This window comes from Aptenodytes forsteri, unplaced genomic scaffold, assembly GCF_000699145.1.
Source record: "Aptenodytes forsteri isolate BGI_AS27 unplaced genomic scaffold, ASM69914v1 Scaffold122, whole genome shotgun sequence".
Lineage (NCBI taxonomy): Eukaryota > Metazoa > Chordata > Aves > Sphenisciformes > Spheniscidae > Aptenodytes > Aptenodytes forsteri.
Genome location: NW_008794009.1, coordinates 688,067 through 705,086, shown reverse-complemented (window position 1 = coordinate 705,086; position 17,020 = coordinate 688,067). Strand labels below are relative to the sequence as shown.

At 40.0% G+C, this 17,020-nt stretch overlaps 1 protein-coding gene across 1 annotated transcript in view; it reads left to right on the top strand.

Annotated features, from left to right (window-relative positions):
* The window catches only part of PARK2 (parkin RBR E3 ubiquitin protein ligase), a 659,837-nt gene that overhangs the window by 626,860 nt on the left and 15,957 nt on the right, over window positions 1–17,020 (top strand). The window contains exon 10 of the mRNA XM_009290119.1: window positions 13,646–13,732. Within this exon, the coding sequence (XP_009288394.1) occupies window positions 13,646–13,732 (87 nt within the window). The remainder of the gene's footprint in view (window positions 1–13,645; window positions 13,733–17,020) is intronic.

The following is a 17,020-nucleotide window of genomic DNA, read 5'->3' as shown; positions in this document are numbered from 1 at the left end:
GATTCATACCTGGTAAAAATATGACAGTCACATTTTGCAGTTTTCACTAAGCAACTGGAAAACAGAAGCACCAAATCACTGGGGTTAGGAGGGATGTCTGGAGATCATCTAGTCCAAGCTTACCCCTGCTTAAAGCAGGGTCAGCTGGAGCAGGCTCCTCAGGTCAGGTCAAGTGAGGTTTTGAATGTGTCCAAGGATGGACACTCCACAACCTCTCTGGGCAAACTGTGTCTGTGTTCAATGTCTAATAAACAACATCTACTGCTCTCCCTTCATCCATCCAAGCTAGTCATCTCATTGTACAAGGTTATCAGTTTAGTCAGGCATGATTTCCCCTTCACAAAGCTATGCTGACTACTCCCAATCACCTTCTTGTCTTTAATATGTCTGGAAATGGTTTCCAGGGTTAGTTGCTCCATCAGCTTCCCAAACGACCAAGCTGAGGCTGACTGGCCTGTAGTTCCCTGGATCCTCCTTCTTGCCCTTCTTGAAGACAGAAGTGACATTGGGTTTCTTCCAGTCCTCAGGATCCTCCCCTAGTTGCCAGGACCACTCAAAGGTAATCAAGAGTGGCCTTGTAATGATATCAACCAGCTCCCTCAGCACTCATGGGTGCATCCCACCAGGGCCTATAGATTTGTGTATGTCCAGTTTGTTTAAATATTCCCTAACCTGATCTTTCTTCAGCCAGGCCAAGTATTTCTTGCTCCAGACTTCCCCTTTGGTCTCAGGAACCTGGGATTCCTGAAGGGAAGTCTTGCCAGTAAAGACTGAGGTAAAGAAGGCATTTAGTACCTTGGCCTTTTCCATGTCCTTTGTCACCAGATTCCCTGCCCCATTCAGCAGCAGGCCCGCACGTTCCTTGGTCTTCCTTTTGTTGCTGATGTACTCATTGAAGTCCTTGATGCCTTTTGTGTCCCTTACCAGATTCAGCTCCAGGCGGGTTTTGGCTTTCTTAACCCCATCCCTGCAGATTTGGATGGTGTCTCTGTATTCCTCTTGGATCCCTGCTCCCACCTCCTGCATGCTTCCTTTTTATGTCTGAGTTTAGTCAGGAGCTCCTTGTTCATCATACAGGTCTCCTACTACTTATTATTGACTTCCTGATGATCGGGGTGGACCATTGTTAAGCTTGGAGGAGGTTATCCTTGAACATCAACCACTGTCCTGGACCCCCGTTTTCTCCAGGGCCAGCTCCCATGGGATTCTTCAAAGCAGGTCTCTGAACAGGCCAAAGTCTGTTCTCCTGAAGTCTAGGCTTGTGGTCCTGTTTTTTGCCTTGTTCCTTCCTCTCAGGGTCTTGAACTCCATCATGGTTCCTCCAGCCTAGGCTGCCTCCAGTCTTCACGTCTCCAGTCAGTTCTTCCTTGATGGAAGTATGAGGTACAGCAGACCATGTCCCCTTGTTGGCTCCTCCATCACTTGTGTCAAGGAATTGTCATCAGTCCACTCCAGAAAACTTCTAGATTGCTCATGCCCTGCTGTGCTGCCTCCCAGACAACTAGAGAAATATAGTGCATGTTGGGTGATTTGTAGATTTGTCAGAAATCCAAAGAAAAGTAAGAAAATTGCTGAGTTGTAAAATTATTTTTTATAAACATAAAAGATTTATGGATCGTATTTTTTGTAGACAGGGATCTTGCTACCTGTCAGTATATGCTGATCCAGGACAGTATTTGTTAGTTTTGTACACATGTATATGAATTCAGAATCTGAATATGGAGTTTCTTTTGCTAAAATGTTTATTGTGTGGTTCACCAAAACGGTGCTGAGACAAGTGCCAAATTGTTTGCATTTCTTGTAAACCAGCTAATATTCTGAGCTCACATTTCAGGGATCATTTTTTGGTAGTTTGTATAATTACTTTACAGAAAAAGTCTAGGATCAACAAACCAGAAAAGGATCAGTTTGAAAGGTCAGACAAGAAGTCACATTATTGACTAGGTATATACTCTGTGAACACAATTAGCACAAACTGTGTAAGTTTTAAAAAACATTCTTGTTTCAGAAGAAAATTACTTGAAACCACACAACCAGCCTTTGCACTGAAAAGAAGGTATAGAAATTGAGGGAACCTTAATGGGAGCTCTGGGCTGTGACAGAGTACTCCTGGCATGAACCAGCCCAGCTATCATTGATTTTTGATCAGACCTGTGTTTCTCAGGAAGCACCCGCTTTTCTTCCTTGAAAGATGAAGCGTGATATTTTCATTATTATTCCAATTCATTCTCCAGCAGTGTTTATAGAACATTTTGCAAAGATGATGCCCCATTCAGGAGAACCAGATATGAAGGTTTTCAAAAATTCTCATTTCTTTCTCACTTCTAAACAATTTTTGTTTTAGTTTATGCCCCTTTCAGATGACTTGGAATTGCAAATCCTGAGTCTAAATCCATCTTTCAGAGCTTGGAGTTGATGGAGTTCCGAGGTCTGGCTACATCTAGTTTTAGACTGAGGCTTAACACCAAGTTTTTGAAATTTGCCCAAGGTTTCTCAGTGTTGTTCAGTGTCAATATTCAGGCTTAGAAACACCTCTAATTAGAATCATCTAATGCAGGATTTTTTTTGCAGTAAAGTACTGTTCACACTCGGAATTTGAACCAAGCCGTTGTTGAACTGAATGGTGCTGGTCTTTGAAGAGAACATGGATTGGATTTGATCTGATGATTCTAGATTAGTTATTCCTTAATTTTGAAGGATCCACTTCTTCATAAGACAAACATAAACTAGAAGCAGAATAGAGGTGTAAGATCATTCCTTCCCCCCCAAAAAAAAAAAAAAAAAAAATTTGTGTCAGAGAAATATCCTAATGCCTTGCTTAATCTGGTCACTGAGAGGAAAGGCACGTTCACTGGACCTTTGTGCAGAAGCTCGGCATTTCCTTAGAAGAGACTGACTTACAGAAATCTGTTCATTATTTTGCGCTCTCCCTAGTACATAGACTAAATGTGTTTATAGTTATAAAAAGCAAGTGCTACACATAGGAGATAGCATGAACCCAATAAAACACTTAAAACAGCACCATACTTATCCGAGATACATTATTTGTGCTATTTTATTTGCTAGATATTTAGAAGGATGTTCTTTTTACAGGGCTTCAGCTGTTACCAGATTCAAGAGAAGTAAGCTGCAATGCCCTTGAAACAAGGAGCACCCCTTGCTCCTTTTTATGTGTTTCAGTGCATCTGAATACTGTTTCTTCTATATGAGACTGTCTTGCCAGGACTGGTTTTGCATGTATCAGCTGTTAGTAACCCTGGACTGGATCTTAGCTGTTGACTATGATTTTGTTAGAATCTTTTTCAATTGCAAAAGCTTACAAAGCCTGCCTGTGCTGATTCCTGTGTCGCTCCTGCCATCTTCTGGAAAGTTTTTAATATTGCTGGGTGGGCTTTTTTTAATGTAGATGAATTCCAGCAACCAGGAGATGAACAAAATATGTGCCTCTTGCACATGGTTACAAGAACACAGTCCGAACGGCATGGAATAAAAGTTCGTATGTGGGGTGCCTCGGTTATGTTAGGGATATTTAAAAAAACATTCAGGGAAGTGAGTGGCCTGATTTCTATTGCAATTCAGTGTGAATTAGGCACTGGGTAATTGCTTAACTCTCATCAGCTTCCCAGCCTGAGCGTTCAGTAGCTCATTTCAAGAACCACATTAATGAATCCATCAGATTTCCAGGTCTGTTTGCACATATAAATGTGCAGCTAGATGCTCAAATGCCCAGGGCATGCATGCGTAGCAGCAGTATTATCATATGGAAATAGGTTTGTCGTACTGTTTAAGGGCGTATTAATTGAACTCCAAAGCTGCTAGAGCAGGAGCTAAAGCCACAGGCAGTAAAATTCATTCCTCATGACATTCCTTGTGAACTGATATATGCATTCAGCAACAAAACATCTTTTTGAAACTTGTGAGAAGTGATACTTTAATGTAGCTTCCAACCATTTTGTTGCAAAAAAATCAACTTTTTGCATCACATATGTAAAGTGATGCATCTTCTGCAGGAAGAATATTTTCAAAAGATATGCTGTTACACTTGTTATAAAATGCATTGTCTCACAGTTTCTAAAGGCATCGCAAGATAACCATCATTTTCCCTCTTTGCATCCTAGTTCCTTAAAAATAATGCTTCCTTCTGTATAAAATTTTACTTCTTATTCTTCTTTGTATTCATTTCAGTGTTGACAACATACATGCTAGCCAGGAAGAATATTTTCAAAAGATATGCTGTTACACTTGTTATAAAATGCATTGTCTCACAGTTTCTAAAGGCATCGCAAGATAACCATCATTTTCCCTCTTTGCATCCTAGTTCCTTAAAAATAATGCTTCCTTCTGTATAAAATTTTACTTCTTATTCTTCTTTGTATTCATTTCAGTGTTGACAACATACATGCTAGCTTTTTTTTCTTTAGAACGTAACTCATTCTCTGACTTTATCTGCTCTAGGGTAAATACTATATTGTCCACTGGAGAATAAAGTGGATTTCTACTACTGTAAGTGGGAGAGATACACAGTGTATGTTTTAATATATGCCTATATATATATTATGTATTTAGAGGTTTAGTTCCCTTTTTCTTTTTCTTTCTCTTTTTATCAGTAGTAAGTGGAATGCTACATTCTTTTATGAGATATTCAAAATATAGAGAATAATATCCACTAGATTACAAAAAGTTTTTTTAAAAAATCACAGTTTAGATACATTTTATATCTTGGGCTGCTTTAAAGATGTTCCTTATATTCATAAATGACTAATCCCCTTATCCCTTGCATTTAGTTTCTAATATATTCCATTAAATGATAAAATGGCAATAATATTGATTTTTTTTTCAATGTTTCCTCATATAAATACCATGTGATTTATTATGGAAATCATTTGTAGAAATATTAAGTTTACCTGCATCCACTTTGCATTTTGTTAGTCATCCAGGCATAAAATTGCTCAAAATTATACACTAGATAGATGTGGTTAGGTGTCTGTACCACTTGCTAGTTACTTAAATGGGAAGAGAATTAAGCCAATACACAATTGTGTTTTCTCTCCAGTGGTGCCAGCAAGAACCTAATACTGAACTAAATTTCTTGGTCATGTCTGTACTAGACAGTGAAGTAAGGCATCTCTGTAGTTCTGCATCCCCAAGCTAGCTCCAAGGAGTGCTGAAACATCTACCCAGCATAATACAGCACCATGCAGAGACAATAGTCCGGGTCCCAAATGTGTTATAGCTGCATTAGCTACAGATTACTGATGTGGCTGTAAGACTTCCAGCAGGGCTACCTTAAAGCTTCTCAGCAGTGTAAGCTGCAAGTAATATTCAGTTTTGCCACCTGAAGAAGAAGGAAAGGGCCTAGACTACTGCTGCGTAGAAATGAGAAGGCAGAGAGGAGAAGCGGGTATGCAGGAATTAAGAGTGGAGGAAGATGCCCGGCTGTGACAGCTGATCCTGAAGGAAGAACCAGAGTCAGTGGCAGCAGCTATTTCTGGGGTTAGGAAGAGCTCCTCAAAGTAGTGATGTTTATCATCTGAGGACTTGTCATAGTCCCTGTAGCATGACAAGCTAGAAGCCTTGCGCTCTCTGCTTGCTGTCCGCAGCTCTGGCACGGGTGAGGTAAGTCACAGGGATGTGAATGTCTTGCTGTGTTTACCAGTCTGCTGCTGTAGGCAGCTGCCTGCTTTGTTTAAGCTTGTTTGGCTTCCTTTTCCAGAGGTAGCTTGGTGGGCATCGGTCTGGGCATCTCATCCCAGTGCTCCAGGGCACAGGATTGTTCTGCTCCCAGTAAAAGATGTGCAGCTCTGACAGGGCCAGATATGCCTGTTCAGACAACCAAAACCATGGTCCACTTTGAAAATTTTGCAGTGTCTGAACTCATGTTTGCATGGGCAGTCAGCTATCAGATGGGATTCCTCAGTGATAACAAGAGCTGACTCTATTATGCACACATAATAGCACAACAAATAACAGGTTTTCATACTTTCAATATACCACAAAACCTTGTTACTAACTCTGCTTTATAGACTTTTCATTCTTGTTTTCTGGAATGGGCTAGTAAGTCTCACCTCCCAGCCAACATGCTAAGAACAAGATTGTGCAATACCCTTATGTGTACCCCTTCTCCCACAAGGGCCTGAAGTCATTTCATCTGAGAGAAGCACTTGGCTTCCTCTCAGCTTCTTTCTTCTGTTCTATCCCTTGCAGCACTTGGACCACAAGGCAATTCAGAAGGGGGTGGTAAGAAGTAAGATTGCCCATCCACATAAACTAGCGAACAGGAGATTTGGGGCGGTCTAGGACAGGTTCTCTGAGATTCTGCTGTCCATTTTACCAATCCATCTTTTAGGTTAACGCTGTCTGATGCAAGGCAAGCTCCAGGACAGTCTGTTTGTCAGCAGACACAAACTCATCAGCACTCACTGAAGAGCCTTGGGATGTACATGCCGTCACCTAGATCTTAGGGAATGAGCCCGTGGGTTGTTCTGTAGAAGTCAGGTGGGAGACTTTCACTTTCAGATTCAGAAGAAAAGCATTGAAATCTCTAAGACATTTTGATGCAGTCCTACACTTAAAGTTTTTCATGTTTATAGAAAATTACCTCTTATAGTATTGATGGCAAATTGCCGCTAGATTGCAAAAGCTGCACAGAGACTGCAGCTATATTTTTGACACCATATTTTGACAGATTGTCATGCTCCTCACAAAAGTTTGATTTTAGATGCAGTATGCATAGTAAATGTGTGTACTTTATCATAAGGAAAAAGACCAAAATTGCTCTGCAAGTACTACCATGCTTTGCAATGGCATTGTATCTGATAAAACTGGTGTCATTAAAAATGGATACTTTTTCTACTGTGGCATTTATCTTCATTGTAGTATTTGCAGGTTTTTCTATAACTGACAATTGGCAAAGCCACAAATCCTAAGTAAACATAGCTACTGCAGATGGTAAATATTCTGCTTTTAAAGGTTCTTTCTGTAAGCACAAGAAATACCAAAAGACAGGGCACGTGGCTGACGGTCTCACGCTTGGTGCTGGATATAACAAAGTGCCAGAGGCGAAGTCAGTCCAATACCGAAGATGTGTGGCTCACAGCAGTAGCATGACAAAGACTGTGACATTCAGGGGGAGGGCGAGTTTAATCAACTTTTGGATGGAAATAAGTAACAAAGTACATAGTTTCAAACTAAAAAATGCTTAGTCTGTGTTTATGGATGTTTGAACTCTGGCCAAGAATCAGACTGCTCTCTTACTCAAAAGATATACTGTATGGTAAAACCTTTTTTCAGTGAAATTTGGGGTCTGGGGGCTTTTCTTAAAAAAAAAAGATCTGTAGGTATGTATCACTCACTATAACATTATAATTCATACTTTGGAAAGTTCAGTTGGAAGCTACATTTTTCTGAACAGAAAAGCTATAGAGAGATGACTGGGTATTGTGGGCAGTGCCATTCTGTATGTCACTCTCTGATAGCTTTGATTTCCCTTAAGGCACGCTCATATTTTCACTATAAATTCTTGCTCCAATCAGCAGCCTATAGTTTGACTACAAAAGCTCATTAAGATCGAAAGTTGGTGCCTTATAATATTTTACATTTTCAAGGGGTATTTTTGACCAAGTGATCATGTTGTTAGGTGAAGAGAAGGAATTCTTTGCCTTTCCAGTGTTTTATTTATGTTACTATTTAATAAAACAATCTACAGGTTAAAAAAATCTAGTTGAAAAATCCTGCTAGTCTGATAAAAAAACCCAACAAGTATACATTTCCTATATACAATATAAACCTTTGCTGGCTGGAACTCATAGGAGCTTCTGTGTGATTGGTGACTACTTATTTGCACTCCCCCATCATATTTTCATTTACCAAAAAAAACCCCATGGCAATACTTTACTGATTAGCTTTATTAGGCTGAGTTTTGACCTTATGAAACCAGGGTGTGGTTCTTTTGAGGAATGATCTGAGATGATTAGCAGGGAGTCCAATGTTTAAAAATTGGAAATCTTCACCCTTACAGTGCCGCTACATGATCTTGGACAAGTCTCTTTGGTGTGGATCCTCAATGGCATTTGGGTTTCCACATCAACTTAATTAAGATCCTCAAATTCTAGGGATCCGTGGCCAAGGATTTCTATGAATTAGGCTCCAGTCACTAAAACAGAAATAGTAGTACTTTGCTGCTTCACGGGAGTATGGTGAGAGAGGTTCACTTACAATTCCAAGATGCTCTGATGTTCTGGTAATCAAAGCTATGCAAGTATCTTAGAATGCTACATTATTTTGCTTTGATGTGTAATATATAACCAAACTGGTTTTGAAGACATAAAAATAAGTCTATCTAGTTCCATATATATCTTAGATTATACTTGGTTTCCCTTGTATTCTCTTTAGCCTTCTCACATTACAATAGCACTTAGTGTGCATTTTCTGGCAGCTCATTAAATAATAAAATTAACACCTGTCAACTGTGGTTTATTTCACCCTTAGCATTAATTATGATTAAAATGTAGTACTCTCTTGGTTTGGATTTGGACTTGATTTTAGAGGAAAGAGTGAGTAGAGGCATTGAAGATTGATTTCTTGAAGTACTTGTTTGCCTGAGAAGGCAAGATAAAACTTGTAAGCCCTTCATTTTAATGAAAGGTGAGAAGATCTGTGATTTTTCTTTGTTCATATAGTCACGGTTTTGAGGAATCTTTGCATCTCTTGCATACTAGTTTTGCACTACTGGCAGAAAGCTCCAGTACTGATGGAGATGTTGATTCTGCCTTCATTCAGTAGCTTTAATTTTCATGATTCCCATCTGTAGTGATGGGTCCAGACAGCCAGCACTGAATGAGGGAAGATCAAAGAAAAAAAGGTAGAAGAACAGAGAAGACAAAGAAATTTTGGTAAGATTGCTAGTCAATATATTCTCAATGACAACAGGTCATATCAAAAGAAACTGATTTCATTCTATGATGAGATTACAAGTTTGATAAGAAAAAGTAATTGCACAAAACCAGTTTCTTTTTTTTTTAAGACTTCAAACTACAGAATATTCTGATAAGGAAATCATCACCATAATATATCAATAAAAGGCTTTAGGAGGCTGGGTTCCAACTGACATGGTTAGGGTGTGTGCAGCAGCATTGTCTCATCACTATCAGGTGACAGTATGGATGCCTCACTGGGCGGTGGTCATGTGGATAAAGAACTGGCAGATCACAGAAAGCAGCGTTTTCTGTGAAGAATCTATGTGTAGCAGGGTATTGCTAGCAGCATTCAACAGGGACTGACAGCAAACCTGTCACGATTCCACACTCGACAGTGATCCAGAAGTAAATATAAAGACTCTGCTGAAACAGCACAGCAATGATACAAAGATCAGTCAAATATAATTAATGACAAAAACAAGACAGTCCCCAGAAAAGTGCCATGAATATGATTTGGGAGGGAGGAGGGATGGCTTAACCAGTGAGAAACTTAAGAGTTCCTCTGCTTAGGCTAAAGAAGATTCAGAGGTATCTTGATTACAGCACATAAGTACCTTCACAGGAAGAAAATATGGAATACCGAAAGACTATTTTAGCGAGAAAAATGCGAAGCAGAAAGCAGTGGCTGGAAACTGAAACCAGAAAAGGTCAAAGTAGACATTAGATACAATTTTTAACAGTGATTTTGAAGGGCCATTAAAACACTGTACCAGAGGTATGAGTGCATCTTTCCTCGCCTGATAGTTTTAATCTGGATGTGAATGTCTGTTTTAGAAGATACACTTTGGCCAAACCACGTATCATACAAAGTCTGTCTTCAGTCTAGCTAATAGTGATAACTGTAGGAGTGAAGACATGGCAGTCCAGATTTCAACATGGATTGCAGAAGCCTGGTAAGAAATCTGGGTATGTGCTTGAGTTGTTAGCTCACACACAAATCCCTAGCAGTGCACTTACGGTGCTGCAGATTAAACCTTGGCTATGACTACCTCACTGCAACCTTGCCTTCATTCTGCTGTGTAGACACATGGGAAGAGGTAAGGGTGAAAAAGGAATATCTGAGTTGAGGAGTAACTTTAAAATAACAGTAGGGAGCTCAGACTTGAAGCTTTGTGTAGGGATTCAAGAATGGGAGTATTGTATTGAAGTTGGAAGAAAGATAATTTTAACAGTAATATTTTATAAGCACTGTAGGGAGATGTTATCAGAGACCAAAGAAAAGACATTGCAGTAGGCAAGAGAGAGAACAAGAGCTGTGGTGCTTAATCCAAGGGAAAGCAGATCTTTGTAATGTTGTGAAAATGGAAACGGCAAAATCTTGTTTCCAAAAAACCAACCAGCATAGCATGTAAATGACAAACTCATTTTCCTTTCATCCAAAAAAAGAGCGACATTCTGCTTCCACTTCCAAACTTAAAATGCTTAAAACGCTATAAATGGGCCAGTCAGGAATAACTGAGACTACAGCTTGGTTTCACCATCCTGTTTTTTATTCAGCGTCACTCTTGGCACTGCGGATGTCATCTGTGGGGTTTGAATTCCATAAAGCTGACCAGAGTTTGGTCTGATTTTAGCTTTTGTTTGAATGATCATAAAGATAGGAGGATTTTAAAAACAGGATCTGGATCCCTGTTGAGGTTTTTAATACCTCCTATTCTGAGGTCACTTGGATTCAGGATTTCTGCTTAGGCCTATCTCATACATTTTTACAGATACTCAAAAGCCTGTAATAGCACACACAGAGGTTATATTAATTTCCAGTGCCTAAATCCCTTAAGTGCCTTGGGGATTTCCCTACCGATCCTCTTTTTAATGCGTAAACCTAGAGGGTAGTTTTGGGACCTTTGGAATTTATTCTTTGTGTTGGTTGTTTTCCAACCAAAGACTCTTTCAAAGGTAACAACAGTAAGTGCTAAATACACGAAGACATAGGAAGTTTATATTATCATCACAGTAATCTGCCAGTCCTTTTTTGGCAAATGAAGGGAAAGAAAGTGTGACTATTGTTAGTAATTACACTACTTATAGTAATTTAAACACTTACTAATATTAAATTTATGCAAAAGTGTTAAGAACAACTTAAATCCTTTTCTTTCCAAGGGCAGAATAACTGTATTAATATTAATGAAGCCAAAAAATGCAAGTTAACTGACAGCATTTTTGCAGTTGCTGTATTTTATTACTGAAACTTTATTATATTTTTCATGTCTGAATGCAAAAAATGAATAAAACTATCACAAACTGCTCTTTGTTGTAAGTGACATGCCTTTTCTTTATGATGCATGCTTTGCCATAAAAAGGGAGTGCTTAATACATTTCTGTTGGGAGATGCCTATTTATTCTGACAAACCAATCAGCCTCCAGGGTGTTCTTTTGCCACAGAACTGATCTTACATCTCATCCATTATCTGATAAGATGTGAAAAGAGTATCCTGTCTCACAAAAAAAAGTCAGGCTTTGTTTCATTACGAGGTTGTGGCAGGCTCACTCGTGGACTTACTTGCAGGATATACAACTGTTAGTGAAAGGCCCAGTTATACACTCACGCATGTTCCCAGCACAGCAAGCCTATGGGGAAAACATTGGTAACATTGGTCCTGAGGATTTTTTATTTTAAAGGTAAGGATAAAAAGTGGCCTCTATAATGAGAAAATGCATTTCACATCTTTAAATAATACGGCATGAGTTTATGAATTTTTTTATTATAATAAATAGCAATGCCACATAAACTACATTGTGAGGCAGCCAGTATGTCTTCGCAAAATATATGCCCTGGGTTTTTTTTTTCTTTCTTCAGTATTTCCCCCTTTTCAATGTTTATGAAAGGTTTAAAATTGCACTTGCATGGGAAAAGCGAGAGAGACTGGAGCAAGGAAAGCAAGCTGAGGCGTTGTGTGATAAGGCAGTGATAAAGCAAGTGTATACAAAACCCTTTCGGACAAATGTTTTCAGCCAGATGTGTTCATAAGGAAATAAAGTCACGAAGGAAAAAGGGAATAGGGGACACAGGAGGAAATGCAGTTAAACCTGGCTATAACCTTAATTGTTAAGGGATAACAAGTCTTTGAGATATTGGGTATCCAGACAGAGAATACCTCTCTATATGTGTTTAAGCTGTGTTCCACACGGCTGAAACTTTTGACCACTAATGCAGTGCAAATTGTTGTTGTATTTAAATGATGCTCTATTACAATAATGCAGCCTCTCACACAACATACCTTGCAAAAGTGTCTCCATTGTTAAGCTGTTTGCTAACAAGTGCAGGCGAATTAACAAATCAGTGTTAGTTGAAGTAAAATAAAACATTTTAAAACATTGACAAAATAGTGGAGAGAAGTGACAAGAAAGCAAACAAGTGATTAGGTTCGATATCTCTGGAAGTTAGAACACTCGCTCCATTCCTCCACTCCAAATTTCCCTGACTCTCTGAATAACAGGATCAACCCTTTTGGACTTGCACAATGCTTCTTTTCATAAAAGTGCAGTTTCTTTAGCATGACAATGAAATATGATTTTCAGCGCTTCTTAGAAAAGTGACAATAAAGCTTGAAAGAGTTCAAAATGAAATTGCAAAAGCTGGAATTTGTGGCAGACAAATGTTCTAGTGTCGTGTCCTCCTGATATCCTTTATTCATTACATGTGAATGCAGCTCTGTATCTAAAATTCAAGGCTGTTTTATCAGTCTTGCTTATAATGCCAGTCAGAATGGCTTACCGCTGAGAGATCTTTCAGAGTCTGGAGTTGCATCAGGACAGCACAGCTTTAAAACAGCATAAGAGAGACCCATTTTACATTATTGACTTTTCCCCTTACCTGCAAGGACACAGAATTTAATGCAGCATTGATGGGTCAAAGATTTTGACACATGCCAAGACAGATATCTCCATTTTAGAGTTTAAAAAAAAGGCATCAAACTTGATACAGATGAACCAGTTTAGGTGGCAGAGGCAGCTCAGACTGAGGTAGGGACAGTTGTTTTACTCATCTGCAAAAGACATTACTTTTGAATGAAGCCTTATGTAAAGAACAATGTAATTTAAGGAAGATGAAACCAGAACAATTGCTAGAAATGCAATAAGGGTCTAGAGGTATTCCCTTAAAACCCATGTTAACTAACCTATCATGTTCTTTCTATGGATTTTTTTAAACCATTCTATAAAAGTCCATGGCAAGAATATAATTTTCTAGAAAATGGTATTTCATATAACTTAGATAAAGTGATCATCCCCTAGTAAAGTCAGCAATAGTTTTCCATAGAGAATGCATTTGATTCAGAGCTATGAATAGACTATTTCCATTAGTAAACACTGTAAAGCAGAACTGCTTGTTTCATCCAGCACCCTTCCTGTATAAACAGATTTCACTGTAGGAGAAATACACCCAGAAGTATCTACTATGACTTTATGTCCCTGAATGGACCATGTAGCAAAATCTCATTTTTAATACTGGCATTTATGTTACTTCACCGATGGAATTTATGATAATAACAGCAAAATTGTTGTGTTAATGATCAGAGTGTATAATAAGATGCACAGTTAGGAGGATTATGGGAATTTAATGGGATGAGAAGGGCAAGAGATCATCTGCTGTATGACTCTTCCTGATCGTAACCTGCTGTCTGTATCCCCAATGTGTTTTTATGACTTGTGTGCTTTGGTTTGTTTTCCAGTTTGCGTTCTGCCGTGAATGTAAAGAAGAATACCATGAAGGGGAATGCAGCTCTCTCCTCAGCACGCAGGGAGCCATGGCCCAGAAGGTAGGGATCCCACAACTCATTACATCCTGATCATTATCCCTGGCCCAGCTAGAGCGACATTTGTCAAATGGGTCCTAATTATAATTCTAAGTAAAAGCAATTATGTTCATGCTGAATTACTCCAGCCGTCAGTTGCCGAATTGGCTTTGCAGTGGATTTCAGTCGCTCTGATTGATAGAGTAGCTGAGTTCTGTCAGGAACACACAGGGCTCTGCCATCAGTTGATAAAGAAAAGGCCTTCCCAATGGGCTTTTGGGGTTGTCTCGATGCCACATGAACACTTTTGAAAGAATTTCTGTAGTCTTGCTGCCTTTCAGCTTATTTTCAGTGCACCAGTCAGGAAATCATATGGGTTTGGACTGAACAACAGGGTTTTTATACAGCCTGTGCAGAAAATGCTGTTGATAATTTATGTTTTAGCTTAGAGAAATAAAAAATGGATTGCCTAGGCTGGAAGCTGTTAGATGATAATTATTCTAGGCTGCTCTATAATTTTCCAGCTATTGTAGCTATAGACCTGGACAGGAAATAGTTTTTCTCTCCTGGCATTTCTCTTTGTTTGAGATTCAAGTTTCCCTGCTCTCCATGGCAAATAAATCACAGTCTTTCCAATTAAAAAAAAAAAAAAGAGAGAGAGAAAATGCAAAGAACAGGAGAGATACCCCCTAAATTTCTCACATCTTAATGCCCAGGGTGCGCTCCTAGGAAGCAGAAAACTGATATTCAGATGTCTGGCACGTTTGATGCTCAGAGGAAGCTCAAACCCTAAGCCCCCACACTGTCCAACATGGCAGATGCAGGACTGTGGGCAGGTGCTGATGGGGACTTGCATCCAGCCAGCTCTCTGCGAGGCATGCCCAGCTCCTGTCAGTGCCTGCAGGTAGGCTCTGCCTGAGGCTGGTTTTTGGGGCCTCTCACTCGTTGAAAGTAGAGACTGGGAGGGAGCTGGAGGCTTACTGGGAACTTCTGCCATGTGCTACCATGAGACAGTTCCTTTACCATACTTTGGAGACACCACACTAGGCTATGAACTGTGTAGAGGTTCTTCTCTTTAACCTTTCTTAGTGAAGCTCTTCTAATTTATAAAAAGAATTAGCACTTGTTGAGACAGAATTAAACAGCCCGTATCCTAGTAGTCAGTCAGGGTATCTATCTCTGGTGCCCTGGAACATGTGTACTGTATGAGACGCAAAATTCATCTACTTTCCCAGCCTCTAGTGATTTGTGATTCAGATGTGATATTTTGTGTTTAGCAGCTATCAGCAAATTTTTATTCCATGAATTTCTGCAACCCTCTTTTTTGAAGCCATATATCTACAAAGAGATTTGCAGCTTAACTGCCCTCTATGAAGAACAATCTCCTTTTGTTTGCAGTAGCTTTAGAACAGTCTTCCAGTTCCCATTCAAATTTACGTAAAAACAAAACTACTTCAACTGAGACATTGAGAGATACTTAAAGTATTCAATAGCATAGTAAAGTAAGAGACCAAGGCTCGATGTCTTACCTGAATTAAACAGAGCTAGAACTTGAATACATCTCAACATGAACAGTCAGCCCTATATCCATTAAGCTATTTATGCCTAGAGTTTTGCCTAGAGTACTGAAAGTCATCATGGCACCTTGCAAATGAGTTCAACCATGTTGGCTCTTTGGAAGTTACAGTTTGTATAATTTCTATGCTCTAGGGCAGAGATAAAGGTGTGCCAGGAAAAATCAGAAAACCATAGGAAGAAGTGGTTTATTTTAAATATTTGCATATTGCCTTAGTTTCTCCTGATGACAATGGGAGCACTTTGTCCATCTGGTCCAGTATCTCAGCATATGAATTGCACCCAATTGGACCTGTTAACTTAGGAAAGTTGACTACTTTTGCTGTTCCAGTGTAATGTGAACATTTTTGCTGTTCCTGAAAAATTTCCTGTACTCTCACAGAGCTATTCCAGAATAGCTAAATGATAGTACCAGAATAACTCTTGCAGTTATGCAAATCAGTTCCCCAGTATAGACAAGACCACAGACCTACCCAAAATTAATTTAGACTCCAACTTAAGCTGAAGTTAATTGACTTAGGTCAGCCGCCTTTTCCTCGAAGAAACTAAGAGAGCTGCACTAATTAAACTTCTCCACAAGGTGGTGATGTGCCACTGAAGGAATGTTTTCCCTCACTTTCTGTAACCAGGCGAGCAAACTGAGAGGTAGCTAAAACAAGGCAAGCCCAGATGCTGTTGAGATGTTGGTTTCATCCGAATAGCATCACTACAAAGCTATCCTGCATACAACACTCATGTATAATACATACAAAACATTCGGGGGGCATATACGGGAAGAAGTGTGTGTGGGACTGTTTTCATCTCTTTCTCACTGAGATTAATTTAAACATTTATCCACTTGTGCTTTCAGCCATTTTGTTCTCTTTGGCCCTCCCCTGCTAGGTGCACAACTCTGTGTGTCAGAGTTAACTTGCTATTATTGTACTGCTTGTTCAGGCAGTGAGGGTTGTTTTATCTTTGACCATCATCTGTTTCAAGGTAGGAATAATATACTTCCAGGGTTGTCTTCAGCTCCTGCAGTTTAGCTCCTGCAGTTTGACTCCTGTCCGGATCCTTTCCATATCATTTATTTTAGAAACAGATCTTATTGTCACAACTCCGGCCGCTCAGATTTCAGGGTAAACCAGACATGCTGCCACCAAACTGTTACTCTCTGGAACTAGTGCAGGGTATGTGGTCTCAGGAAAATATTTTCTGTAAGAAAAATGCAGGCTTTATTTTCGCCTCTAGTGGCTACAATCGTGAAAGGGCCTGCCGTTGTCTTCACATTTCTGCAAATGCCTGCATGTCCCTGACATTCCCAGTGTGAGAGGAAACACTGCGGGCAGGTTTAGGCCTAAGTCAGCATGATGCTGATGAAGATGGTGGAGCATGAGGAGTGTGAAAGAGCTGGAAGAAAAGCCAAAAAGGCGTCTTGTTGTGGAGGAATTGGGTAGCCAGAAGTTGATGGCAACATAGAGAGCAGGAAGAGCTGTGGTGCCACTCAAAGCAGCCCTCTAACAGCCTGTGTGCCAGGGTGCCACAAGGGCCATCTGCTCCCTGGGGCTCCCCGTGGGTCTGTCAGGGCAGGGCCTGGCACCTGCCCGGGGACAGGGTGGGCTGAGGCCGGGACAGGACATGGACCTGTGTGTGGGTCTGGCTTGGTGGGGCTCATGGCCGGGCAGGGCAGGGCTGTGGGGCGCTGGAGACCCAGCCCTGCTGCTGTGTTGCTGTGGCAGAGGGTGACAGCCCCAGGGG